The sequence below is a fragment of the Oryctolagus cuniculus genome, chromosome 5, assembly GCF_964237555.1.
Source record: "Oryctolagus cuniculus chromosome 5, mOryCun1.1, whole genome shotgun sequence".
Classification (NCBI taxonomy): Eukaryota; Metazoa; Chordata; class Mammalia; order Lagomorpha; family Leporidae; genus Oryctolagus; species Oryctolagus cuniculus.
Window position 1 is genome coordinate 3,261,657 of NC_091436.1, and position 13,719 is coordinate 3,275,375.

The 13,719-nt window shown below is 40.3% G+C and overlaps 1 protein-coding gene across 12 annotated transcripts in view; it reads left to right on the top strand.

The window, feature by feature from the left end:
• Nucleotides 1-13,719, top strand: part of PDE10A (phosphodiesterase 10A) — a 631,241-nt gene that overhangs the window by 510,862 nt on the left and 106,660 nt on the right. For all 12 annotated transcript variants that reach the window (XM_070073294.1, XM_051855147.2, XM_002714982.5 and 9 more), the window contains 2 exons: nt 9,209-9,329; nt 10,588-10,637. In XM_070073294.1, coding sequence (XP_069929395.1) covers nt 9,209-9,329; nt 10,588-10,637 — 171 coding nt within the window. The remainder of the gene's footprint in view (nt 1-9,208; nt 9,330-10,587; nt 10,638-13,719) is intronic.

Here is a 13,719-nt window from a genome sequence, read left to right on the forward strand (position 1 = left end):
AAAAATGCTCAAGAATACTAGCTGTCAGAGAAATGCGGATCAAAACCACAATGAGGTTTCACCTCATCTCTGTTAGTATGGCTTTCATACAGAAGTCAACAAACAATAAATGCTTGTAAGGATGTAGGGAAAAAGGTACCCTAATCCACTATTGGTAGGGATGTAAACTGGTAAAGCTACTATGGAAGATAATATGGAGATTCCTTAGAAATCTGAATAAAGACCTACCATATGACACAGCCATCCCAGTCCTGGGAATTTACCCAAAGGAAATGAAATCAACATATGAAAGAGTTAACTCTACCCCAATGTTATTGAAGCTCAGTTCTCAATAGCTATGACATGAAATCAACCCAAATTCCTGACAACTGAATACTGGATATAAAATTATTGGATATGTACAATGTGGAGTACTATACAGCAGTAAAAAAAATCTGGTCATTCACAACAAAATGGATGAAACTGGAAAACATGATATCTAGTGAAATAAGTCCATTCCAAAGAGCCAAATGCCATATATTCTCCCTGACCTGTGATAACTAACAGAGCACTTAAAACACAATCTGGGCCAGTGCCGCGGCTCACTAGGCTAATCCTCTGCCTGTGGCGCTGGCACACCGGGTTCTAGTCCCGGTCAGGGCGCCAGATTCTGTCCTGATTGCTCCTCTTCCAGTCCAGCTCTCTGCTGTGGCCCGGGAAGGCAGTGGAGGATAACCCGAGTGCTCAGGCCCTGCACCTGCACGGGAGACCAGGAGGAAGCACCTGGCTCCTGGCTTTGGATCGGTGCAGTGTACCAGCCATAGTGGCCATTTGGGGGGTGAACCAATGGAAGGAAGACTTTTCTCTCTGTCTCTCTCTCTCACTGTCTAACTCTGCCTGTAAACAAACAAACAAACAAACAAAAAACACAATCTGTAGAAGTGAAATTGACACTAAGAGAAGTCATGTCTTGAAGAACCCTTGTCTTGACTGTTGAGGAAGTTTTTTTTAATACTGTTTGTTGAATACTTTATTTAACATAGGGTTAATAATATATGTATAAAGTCACTTGAGAATAGATCTCAGTATAAAATAAATAAGAGTGGGAATAAGAGAGAGAGAAGAAAGGGGGAGTGGGAGTATCGGTGGGAGGGTGCGCATGGTGGGAAGAAATCACCAAGTTCCTAAAGTTGTTATTATGAAGTATATGATGTTTGTACCTATAAAACTGTATAGTTAAGCATACATTCCTACAGATTTATATCTAAGGGTACAGTTTAAAAAAAATCCCCTTAAGCTGGATGGTAAAAATACCATCTTAACTGTTAAAGTGATCATGTGGATAGGAATAAGTGTCTGGTAATAATAATAGATAGAATTAAAAAGGGGTGAATGCTCCAACATGGGAAGCAGTCAGTACAGCTGACTCATAGAATGACAGTTACTTTAAGTAACATCCTGACCTCAGAATCAGCCGTTAAAGGCATTCTGGTTTGGCTGAAAAGTCCATGAGAGCATTTCAGGCATGGAAAGCCAAGGCACTATGGACAAAATGTCCTACATGAAGGACCTCGGTTGCTGAGACCTCAGTGGAAATAAGTGGTCATCAAAGAAGGATGTACTTTTTTCTGAAGGGAGGAGAGAACTTCCACTCTGCTTATGGCCTTGTCTAAATACTGATGGAGTTTTGGATTCAAAAGCCTTCCATGGCCTTGGCAGCTCATGTCAAGAGCCTCGGGTGATCACTGACATCATACATAAGAGTATTAACTCTTAAATTAACAATAGGAGTCACTGTCCACTAACTTCCCATGCAGGACCTCTGTCCTCAAAGTGTTGTATTATAATTATGTCTAAGTGCTCACAAAAGATGTATTTCTTGGGTCCTTCTCCAACGTTAATTAAGTTTATAAAAATGAGAAGTGAACTTGTATAAGCAATGACTTTGAACAGCCTTGTCTCAACTGTTGAGGAACAGTTTGTTTTTTGTTTTCGTTTTTTGGGGTCTTTTTCATGCAAATTGGAGTGGAGAATGGGACTAGGAATGGGAGAGGGAGGAGAAGGAGGGCTGGAAGTGTGGGTGGGAGGGTGGATATGGTGTTAAGAATCACTATATTCCTCTGCTTGTACTTATGAAATGCATAAAGTTTGTATTCCTTAAAGAAGAGTTTTATTTGGGAAAAAAGAGCAGCTGAGAAGTGTACTGTTTGACAGTGATCTTCGTTTGTTGCTCTGCCTTTCCTGTCATAGCAGTACTGATGAGTAACAAAATAATCCTAAGGCTAACAACCAGATATTAATTATCCCTGTTATTTCATGTTTGAAAGTCATTGCAATTTTTATACTATATGATTGTTTGAATGATTCACTGAGTACGTAGATATGCCCCTAACTTGAGAGTTAATGTTATATAAACAGAATAATAATCATAGTAAAATATTTTGCTGTGATAATATTTATACAATTATAATCAGCAACCAAAGGAAACAGGATGTGCTAACATATTTTTTTAGGTTAAAGATTAGAATTTGAAGCCTATCAACAAAATAATTTAAAACCTTGGTCATAAATTATCATAGAAAGTTAGTTTTGAAAAGTATTTTAAAGATAATATGATCCATCCTTCTTGTTAAACAAATGAAAAAATGACAGCCCAGACATGTGAAGTGAAGCTTCATGATAAATTGTCCATACCCCAGAATGTCTCCATGTTCTCAGTTATCATGACATCCTGTTCCCTGCCCTACAGTGACAGATACCAGCTGGGGACTGATCTGAGCACACACAGGGTCACTGTTAAAGCTCCTGTTCTTAGAACTGCATGGGGAGAGAAGAAGTCAGTATGCCAGCTGCATAGGGACAGGAGCCCCGTCCTAACCTACCCAGGGCTCCTTCCCGTACCCCCACCCCAGCATGAAGAGCTCTTCAAAGAACGTGTTGGTTCACATAGAAGACGTGTCTGGAGTAGGTTTATAAGTATGAGAGCTTTCGCATGGCTGCATCTGGGGTTCAGTGTCTGCTTTTGTAACTAAGTCTGTCTCATGACTCACCATTGCTGTGCATTAGAATCCTTTTCAGATAAGCTTGTTGGGGGAGGGGTTACAGAACTAGTGGTTCTGATTAAAGCGGGGTTATGTTAGAGTAGAAAATTTTATCTGGAGTCCTTCAAAACTTGGAAAACACTCTGATAGGATCTTGTGCATAGTTGATAAAATAAACACCTGTGACACTACACAATGCTGCCATGTGTTAGAGGCATCTGAATCTTGGCTATTAATGATTTCCATGAAAATTCTAACAATCCTAACACTACTTGTCTAAGAACTGAACTTGGAAAGAATCCGGAGCTAGAACATAGCTCGGAAGTCATGGCTGCTAACGGGGTAAAACTTTAGCAATGGGAAGTCAACAACTGCATCTGAGTGGTGTGGAGGCAGTGATTCACCATGGCTGTGTGTGCAGCCAAGTTGGTGAGGTCCACGAGGCTAAGTTAGGGGATATCAAATCTCATATACGCATAGCAAAGCCCAGGAAAGCAGTGGATGTGAGGCCAGACACACCTGAGAGCTAAAGTTCGCTCTGTTCAGAAGAGATTTGAGTGGCAGCAATAGGGAGGAAACTAATAGTAGCAGGCAGTGATGAAGCATAGAAACAAAGAGCTGACAGGGATATGGGAACTGCTGCCATTCAACAGGGTTTCCTGATTCAAAGGAAAGACACGATGTTGGTGTGGCTGGGCCCAGTGGCAACACTGAATATCCTGAGAAAATGTGGGTGCTGGTACTACAGTGGAGCTGGCATTGTGGTGTAGTGGGCTAAGCCTCGGCCTGTAGCACTAGCATCTCATATGGGCCCTAGTTCATGTCCTGGCTGCTCCTCTTCCAGTTCATTTCTCTGCTAAGGCCTGGGAAAAGCAGAGGAAGATGGCCCAAGAGCTTGGGCCCCTGCACCCACGTGGGAGACACAGAAGAAGCTCCTGGCTCCTGGCTTTGAATTGGCTCAGCTTTGGCCATTGCAGCCATTTGGGGAGTGAACCAACAGATGGACGACCTTACTCTGTCTTTATATCTATGTCTGTAACTCTACCTCTCAAATAAATAACTAAAAAAAGATTTAAAAAATAAAAAGTCATGGCTGGGCTGATTTCTAGCTTGCTGCTCTTTGGCCATATTCTTTTTTATACCTCTAGTATTTTTTTAATCCCTGTCTGGGAAGGTCTTCCATCAGATTTCTGCAAGTCCACTTTCCTATTTGGAGATCCCTCTTCACAGGGACTCTGCCAGTTTTCTCAGCATGTCTGTCTGAGAAGTATGTTCTAAAACTGTGGTTTCCACCAGGTATGTTTGAGAAATGAGTGGGCTCGGTTAGGAGATGGACCTGAGCCAAAACTCTGATCACCTTATCAGCATAAGCCCTCTGTCTGGTGTACCCCATGCTGCTAGGGTCTCTCGAGAATCATTGTGCGTGGAGAGCTCTGCCCCCATGTGCAGTTACCAGGGAGACAGCTGCAGCCCTTTTGTGGGAAGGTAGGGGATAATCTGTGCTGTGAATCAAGACCCTTCTTCATTAACTTTGCTCACATCTAGGCATCCATAGAGGTTTTCTGACTTTCTTTTCTAAACAAGTCAGACTTATGTGTGCTTATGCCAGAAGTTTACTTCTTAAACTATCAAACCCCAATACTTTTGTAGGCTTCACTGTTTGCTTCTAGGGACACCATGATCAGGTAGTCTATGATGAAGATCTCTGCTGTCAAATCAGGTTGCAGCTTCAGTTCTGTCCACTGTAGTACCAGCACCCACATTTTCTCAGGATATTCAGTGTTGCCACTGGGCCCAGCCACACCAACATCGTGTCTTTCCTTTGAATCAGGAAACCCTGTTGAATGGCAGCAGTTCCCATATCCCTGTCAGCTCTTTGTTTCACTGATCTCTTATATCTTTGGCTACAATTTTGTTCATTCTCTAATTTTAATTATTTCTTTTCTCCTACCAAATTTGGTTTTCCTATTAGTTTTCTGGGTCTTGGATGCAATGATAGTTCATTTATTTGGAGTCTTTCCAATTTCTTGATGTAGGTACCCATTGATATAAACTTCCTTCTTAACACTTCTTTTGCTGTATCCCATAAGTTTTGATATATTGTCATCTTCATTCATTTCCAGAAATTTTTTTATTTCTATTTTGATTTCTTCTATGACACACTCTTCATTCAGGAGCATGTTGTTCAGTCTCCATGTGTTTCCATATGTTCTGGGGATTCTTGAGTTTTTAATTACCAGTTTCATTCCATTTCACTCAGAAAACTTGCATAATAGGCTTTCAATTTTTTTTTAAATTTGCTGAGACTTGCTTTATGTTCTATCCTAGGGAAAGTTCCATGAACTGATAAAAGGAATGTATGGTTTGCAACTGTGTAATGAAAGGTTCTGTAGATAACAGTTAGGTCCATTTGGTCCATAGTGTAGATTAGCTCTGTTGTTTCTTTGTTGACTTTTCTGTCTAGTTGATCTGTCCATTGAGGAAAGTGGATGTTGAAGTCACTCATTATCATTGTATTAGAGTATGTGTTTCCCTTTAAATCCATTAACATTTCTTTTAAATAGCCAGGCACCCCAGCTATGCATATACATTTATTATAGTCACATCTTCCTGTTGAAATGATCCCTTAATCATTGCATAGTGCTCTGCTTTGTCTGGTTTAACAGCTTTTCTGTTAAAGTCTGTTTTGTCTGCTATTAGCATTGGCTATGCCTGCTCATGTTTGCTTTCCATTAGCGTGGAATTTGTTTTCATCTTTTCACTCTCAGTCTGCCTGCATCTTTGTTGATGAGGTGTTTCTTGTAGGCAACAAATTGATGGCCCTTTTTTTTTAAAATCCTTTCAGCCAGCCTGTATCTTTTAATTGGAGAGTTTAGGCCATTTACATTCAAGGTTACTATTAATAAATAATGGCCTGGCCTGGGCCAGCACCATGGCACAGTAGGTTAATCCTCCGCCTGCAGCGCCAGCATCCCATATGGGTGCTGGTTCTAGTCCCTGCTGCTCCTCTTCTGATCCAACTCTGCTGTGGCCTGGGAAAGCAGTGTAAGATGATCCAAGTGCTTGGGCCCCTGCACCCGCTTGGGAGACCCAGAAGAAGCTCTTGGCCTCTGGTTTCAGATTGGCTCAGCTGAGACTGTTGTGGCCATTCGGGGAGTGAACCAGTGGAGGGAAGTCCTCTCTGTCTCTCCCTCTCACTGTCTGTAACTCTGTCTCTCAAATAAATAAAAAAATAGAAAAAAAATGGCTTGGCCCTGTCATTTTTCCATAAATATCCCTATTATTTGCTTTGGATTTGCTTTGTATTTTTACTGGGAGATTTGCTGCCTTCATATTCTTTCATAATAACTGTCTTTCTGTGTTTCTCTGTGTAATACTTCCTTAAGCATATTGTAATTCTGGACAAGTGGTGACAAATTCTTTCAACTTCTGTTTGTTATGGAAGGTTTATTTCACCATCATTCATAAGTGAGAGCTTTGCAGGTTACAGTATTCTGGCTTGACAGTTGTTTTTTTTTTTTTTTAAGACTTGCAATACATATCTGCATTGTTTCCTAGCCTGTAGGGTTTCTGATGATAAGTCAGCTGTGAGTCTAATTGGAAATTCTCTGAAAGTAATCTGACATTTCTCTCCTGTACTTTTTAGGATCTTTTCTTTATGGTTTACTGTGGGAAGCTTGGCTACAATGTGTTAAGCGGAAGATCTTTTCAGGTCATGTCTGTTAGGATTTCTATGTGCCTCATGTACTTGGACATCCCTTTCTTTCTACAAATTAGGGAAGTTTTCTGTAGTTGTTTTACCTAGACCTTCTAATCTGTTGTGCCTTTCCACACCTTCAGGAACTCCTAAGACCTGTATGTGTTGGGTCATTTGATAGTATGCCATAAATCTCCAACACTGTTTTTAATTTCTCCAATTTCTTCTTCTTCTGCTTCTGCTTCTTTTTCTTCCTTTTTTTTCTTTTTTTGGTGTGACTAAAAAATTTCCAAAGATTTATCTTCTAGCTTGGGTATTCTTTCTTCTGCCTCACCAAGTGGGTTGTTAAGGCTTTCCACTGTACTGTTTATTTGACACTGAATTCTTCAATTCTAACATTTTACCTTGATATTTCTTCAAAAGCTCAATGTCAAGGTAATATTTTTCATCCATGTCATTTATGAATTTATTTAACTCATTAATTTGCTTCTCATTGCTTCTGAATGATCCTGTCATTAATCTTTAATTCAGTTTCATTCATTTAATTAATATTTTTGTCTTTGAATTCTAATATTGAAGTGCTGTTGTGTTCCTTTTGGGAGGTCATCTTGTTTTCCTTCTTGTTTCTTGAATTTATGCATTTATTTGTAGACATTTGTGTAAATGGTTGTTGGGTTTTCCCTCTGAAGTCTTTTATCTTTGAACTGTGCCTCTGTGTCTTAGAGGAGTGTCTGTCCTTCCAGTCAGTACCTGTGGTGTGTTATGGGTGTGGACTGGGAGCTCTGGTCAGTGCTCTAACACGGGGCAAGTCTCCAGGGTGACACCCAAGTTGAGTGTGAGAGATTTCCTGTTATTAGCAGAAAGAAGGGTATGACCACCTCTGTTGGCATAATCGCACCTTCACCGACACACACATGAGCCTCTGCAGTGGGTACTGATGTCACAGTGGTCCTTCTCCCCACCTGTTGACAGCTGCAGGCACCCCAGCTGCTGCCACCACTACTGCTGACAAGATGGCCTCTTGTCCCCGCCAGTTGCTGGGCACACACACAAGTGCTACTGAAGCTGCTCCTTATGTCCAAAATGGCAGGCACCCTCTGTCAGCCAGTTTCCAGACACCACTGGGCTGGGGATAAGGAAAGAGAAATATGCCCCTTCTTTTCACTGTATTAGCAGGTACACTGTGTTAACCCCCTTAGGGCTCCAGGCCAGGCTCTCCATCCAGCTGTAACACCAGTGGAATGGGCTGTGACAGTCTGATCTCATGCATTCTCCAGCTCTCAGCTGCCGGATCATGCGTTATGTCCATGCACATCTGCAGCTTCTGCACACATCTCCTGTGTCGCTCTTCCTTCCATAGAATTTCCACTGCAGTTTTCTAACTCTCCTTTGAGAATGTACTTCCTCTTTATTTTATTTTTTTTTATTATTATTACTTTTACTATTTTCTCCTAGTGTAGAACATTATTCTCTTTCCCTGTTCTACCATCTTGGAATCCCGTGGAAGATTCTTGAACATAATTTAATTTTGTTCACTGCTACAGGATCTCTACTGCTTAGAAGAGTGCTTGCTGTAGTACATCGTCAGGATGTTTGGTGCATTTTTGTTGAAAGATTGACTGGTTCATTTTTTTAAATTTATTCCACAAATATTTATTGAGAACTGTGTTCAGGAACAAGGGGTGAAAGATACTTGAGAGAAAGGTGGCTGGGGTTGCGACAGTGAGGCAGAGGGGACTGGGAGGTAAGGAATGAAGCTTTCAGGTTGGGAGATGACCACATTTTGTGGGGTGTGGCGGGCCATCCTTGGGGAGTTGTGTACAATCCCACATGCAGCGGGGGAAGCCCAGGAGTAATTTAAGCCCAGGAGTTATGGCATTATATTTTGTTTTGCACGTTTACAGTGTTTGTTGTTTGGAGGATCAGTTTACTCAGGCAAACTTTATAGAAATTAGCCAGAAGCGTCTGTTTCATGACTTTAGAGAAGAGACAGCACAGCTTGTCCTGAGACGGGCTGGGGACTGGGGGCTGCCTATTCAGCTGCTGTTGTCGCCTAGTCAGGGGGCCTTCCTGTGGGACAGCGGCAGTGGAAATGGTGGGTGCGGTGCAGGCTCCCTCTCCTGTTTAGGTACTGAGCTATGAGTGAGAGCAGAGAAGCCTGGAGCAGGTGCAGTGCCTGGGGCTGACTTCCCAGTGTATTACCCTTCCCACCCTTGCACACTCTGTACTCTCTGTGCTAACTCAGTAGCCTACTACATTACATATGAAACGTCAGAGACAAAATTATAATGTTAACATTTAGTATAATAATTTGAAATAAATCATAGCAATTGTCATTCTGTTTTATATAATAGATGATTATATTTTAATCATGCTCTAAAAGCAGCTGGTATATGAAGTCATATATTAATCGTATATCTTACAAAGCAATGCTGTTTGTTGTATACTATTTAGCTCTGTCATTTATTTTTTTGTTATTTTTTATTCAAAGTACCAAGATACTAACATGCAAGGGGTTGTGTATGAACTGAACAGCTACATAGAACAACGGCTGGACACGGGGGGAGATAACCAGCTGCTACTCTACGAGTTGAGCAGCATCATTAAGATAGGTAAGGAGTGTTGGCATTCCTCACAGAAGTGTCTACCAAAGATTCTTGTACTCCATTGTGAAGTAAGTGGAAAAAATAGTTAGCTTACTAAGAGACAGGTGGAATTCACTTGTTTCCTTCTATGGTTGGACTGAGTTTGAAATGAAAATATTTTGTGATGAAACTACCAGAATTAGTCAAACCTAAAAATTCCTAAATTGTTTAATTTCAAGCAAATATCTGCCTGGTGTATAAAGGAATATACTATTATCTTCTAACACCTAGTTTTGAGTAGAAAATATTTTTATTGAATCAAATCACAGGTTTCTAAATAAAACAGTTGATTCTTAGGAGAGAATAAGTATTTTAAATTTATTTAGTAGATTAAAAACTTCATATTCTATGTAAGAAATGGCTGGTATTGTGAATAGAATGAGGCAGCTTATATCAGAAAATAGGTTTTTAGAAGGATGCACTTTTCTTATTAGCACATGATTTTTTTAAAAATACCCACTATGATAATTGTATCTTTTAACTTTTTATTTGAGAATAAAAATATTCCTGTTATAGGATAGTGATAACATTTATTATGTTCTAAACCACGTGGTAGGTACTTTCACATGCATATTGTGTATTAAATCACTTCTTTTATTACAAACTTATGAAGTGGTTTCTATTATTGTCACTGTTTTGCTAATGAGGAGGCCATGGAATAGAGAAGCTAAATATCTTACCCAAAGCACACAGGTGAAAAGGAGCTACACAGCAGTTTATATTCAGGCAGTACCCCTACGAGTAATGCTGTTAATTCAGAGACTCCTGAAACGGTATCAGATCAGACACATCGGGCTCACTTTAGGAGACAGGTGAATGTATACATGATTCTTTTTTGTTGAAGTGTTTTGAATATCATTTCTGGTATTTCTTAACACCTTAAAAATTAAATACAGTTCTCTAATTTAAGAAATATTCTCAAACTTTAATATTTGAAGCTTAACATAGACATTCTTATGCATTATGTTGATTGCTAGATGCACTTGAGGATGTTAAATCTTAAAAATTGCAGTCATTGATGAAAAATACATGAAAATATCCTAAGTATGTTATTGAAAAAAAACCATGAATTACCTTATTAACTGCATGGACATTGATCATTTTCACAAATCCATTCAAAAGATATTTATATTCTGAATCTGATTTGTGTCTTCTGATTATTGAAAATTCATGTGTTCTGTTCTTTCACTGAGATCGGTGACTTCCCTTTTTCTTTCTTCGGCAGCCACGAAAGCTGATGGGTTTGCACTGTATTTCCTTGGAGAGTGCAATAATGTAAGTATCTAAATTTAGACTTTGGTGCTCCAGATAAGAAAATTTAAGCTCTTAAAAAGAAAAAACTCTTACATTACAGTTGACTTAACACCCATATCAGAAATAGATGCTGTAACTCGTTTTTACTGTGTTTCTATTTGGGGTTGTTCACAGTCAGGAGTTTTTCTGATGTGACAACATTTAGGCCTGACCTCTTGCAGCTTACACACTTGTTGGCTTCGGTTTGCATTTCCCTGCATTACAAACAGCATCTCTTGGCCGAGTCTTTTGTGTTGGATTTATTTCAGCACTCTGGGCTGGGGCTTCCTCCAGGAAATCCTGTCCCCTTTCTACAGGGGCCTACAACTGAAGACAGCACAAGTTCGTCATTTCTATGTGATTTTTTCAGGTTTTGAAAGCCCGGGGGTAGAGTTACTGAGTCTCTCACTAGAATACAACGTCATGAAGGGAGGATAATGCTTGGGCAGTAATTACTCTGCTTGTTCCTGTATTTTCCCAGCATGCACTCTTTGCACCGAAGTAAGTGGGCCCTTCCTGTTCCCTCCGCCCAGGGACTTCTGGGCGTGGCAAGCCCTTGCTGAAGTCGGGTTCACTCAGGCATTTCTTTCCACCTCCTTTGCTCCACATTTCTTCCTGCATCTCAGCTCTTTGCTTTGGGATCATCTTTAAAGCGTGTGCTGATAGGAAGCACTCCCCATTTTTGTTGTCTGAGTGTGTCTTTTGCCCATTTTCTTGAAAGTACCTTTGTCTGATTCAAGTTTCAAATCCGCCCTCAGATGAGAGTTTTATTTTCCCTCCAGTACTAATTTCAACATCACTTGGTCTTTCTTTTTTTTTAACCTTTATTTAATAAATATAAATTTCCAAAGTACAACTTTTGGATTACAGTGGCTCCCCCCCCCATAACTTCCCTCCCAACCACAACACTCCCATCTGCTGCTCCCTCTCCCATTCCATTCACATCAAGATTCATTTTCAATTCTCTTTATATACAGAAGATCAATTTAGTATATATTAAGTAAAGATTTCATCAGTTTGCACCCACACAGAAACACAAAGTGTAAAATACTGTTTCAGTACTAGTTATAGCATTAATTCACAATGAACAACACATTAAGGACAGAGATCCTACATGAGGAGTAAGTGCACAGTGACTCCTGTTGTTGACTTAACAAATTGACACTCTTGTTTATGGCATCAGTAATCACCCTAGGCTCTTGTCATGAGTTGCCAAGTATGGAAACCTTTTGAATTTGCCGAATTCAATCTTATTTAGACAAGGTCATAGTCAAAGTAGACGTTCTCTCCTCCCTTCAGAGAGAGGTACCTCCTTCTTTGATGGCCCGTTCTTTCTGGTGGGGTCTTACTCACAGAGATCTTGTATTTAGGGTTTGTTTTCTTTTCTTTTCTTTTCTTTCTTTTTTTTTCCCCAGAGTGTCTTGGCTTTCCATGCCTAGAGTACTCTCATGGGCTTTTCAGCCGGATCCACATGCCTTAAGGGCTGATTCTGAAGCCAGAGTGCTGTTTAGGACATCTGCCATTCTATGAGTCTGCTGTGTATCCCACTTCCCATGTTGGATCGTTCTCTCCCTTTTTGATTCTGTCAGCTAGTATTTGCAGACACTATTCTTGTTTGTGTGATCCCTTTGACTCTTAGACCTATCAGTGTGATCAATTGTGAACAGAAATTGATCACTTGGACTAGTGAGATGGCATTGGTACATGCCACCTTGATGGGATTGAATTGAAATCCCCTGGCACGATTCTAACTCCACCGTTTGGGGCAAGTCCGATTGAGCATGTCCCAAATTGTACATCTCCTCCCTCTCTTATTCCCACTCTTATATTTAACAGGGATCACTTTTCAGTTAATTTAAACACCTAAGAATAATTGTGTGTTAATTACAGAGTTCAACCAATGGTACTAGAACCAAAAACATAATAAAATGGATAAAGTATTATGTTGTACCTCAACTGTCAGGACAAGAGCTGATCAAGTCACTGTTTCTCAAAGTGTCCATTTCACTTCAACAGGTTTCCTTTTTGGTGCTCAGTTAGTTGTCGCTGATCAGGGAGAATATATGGTATTTGTCCCTTTGGGACTGGCTTTGTTCACTCAGCATGATGTTTTCCAGATTCCTCCATTTTGTTGCAAATGACCAGATTTCACTTGGTTTTTCTTGCAGTCCCTTGGTGGGACTAAGTGGCTTTTCCTTCAGCCTCAGATGAGAAAGTAGCCTGTTGTCTTCCTGGGCCCTGTGCAAAGTTTCTTGTGGCGCTTCCCACGTAGAAAGGTTTGAGTTTTGTCTGCAGTCATATATTCACCCTGGGAGTTGTCCAGGATGCCGTTGATGCCCTCATGAAGAAGTCAGCTGTGGGATTCAGTTACCTCACAGGGGCCCTTTATTTCCTTTTAGATTTTCTGTGAATTGTTCCCATTCTTCCCAGTGCAAAATGTATTATAAATTATTTGTAACATTTACTCTATTCAAGCTTTAAGTAATTTAAAACTTTTCCAAAAATGATTTTTTGAGAGACGGAGTTAGAGAAAGAGAAAGAGACAGAGACCAAGAAAGGAATCTTCCAACTGCTGGTTCACCCCCTACATGGCTACAGTGGGTAGGGCTGAGCCAGGCTAACGCCAGGAGTCACATATTCCATCCAGGTCTCCCTGTGGGTGGCAGGAAGCCAAGTGTCTGGGCCGTCACCTGCTGTCTTCCCAGGCACTTAGCAGGGAGCTGGTTTGCAAGTGGAGGACTAGAGCTCAAACTGGTACTCACCCGGGATGCCAGTGTCACAGGCAGCAGTGTCACCCACTGTACCACAACTTGCTTAATTTTCAAGAGTGTTGATCAAATTATCTAATCTGTGTTTCTTGCAAAGAAGCTCTATACTTTTGATATGTAAGCTAACCATACAAAATAAAATAAAGCTTTTTTTACAAGTAAAAATTGATACTGCATATTTTCTTACATTCTTTGTTTTATACATAAATAATTATCAATCTCCTTAAAAGTGGACTTTTTAAAATTATAGCCAGTAAGTCTTTCTTAAATAATTCAATTTTCAAGACAAAAATTAC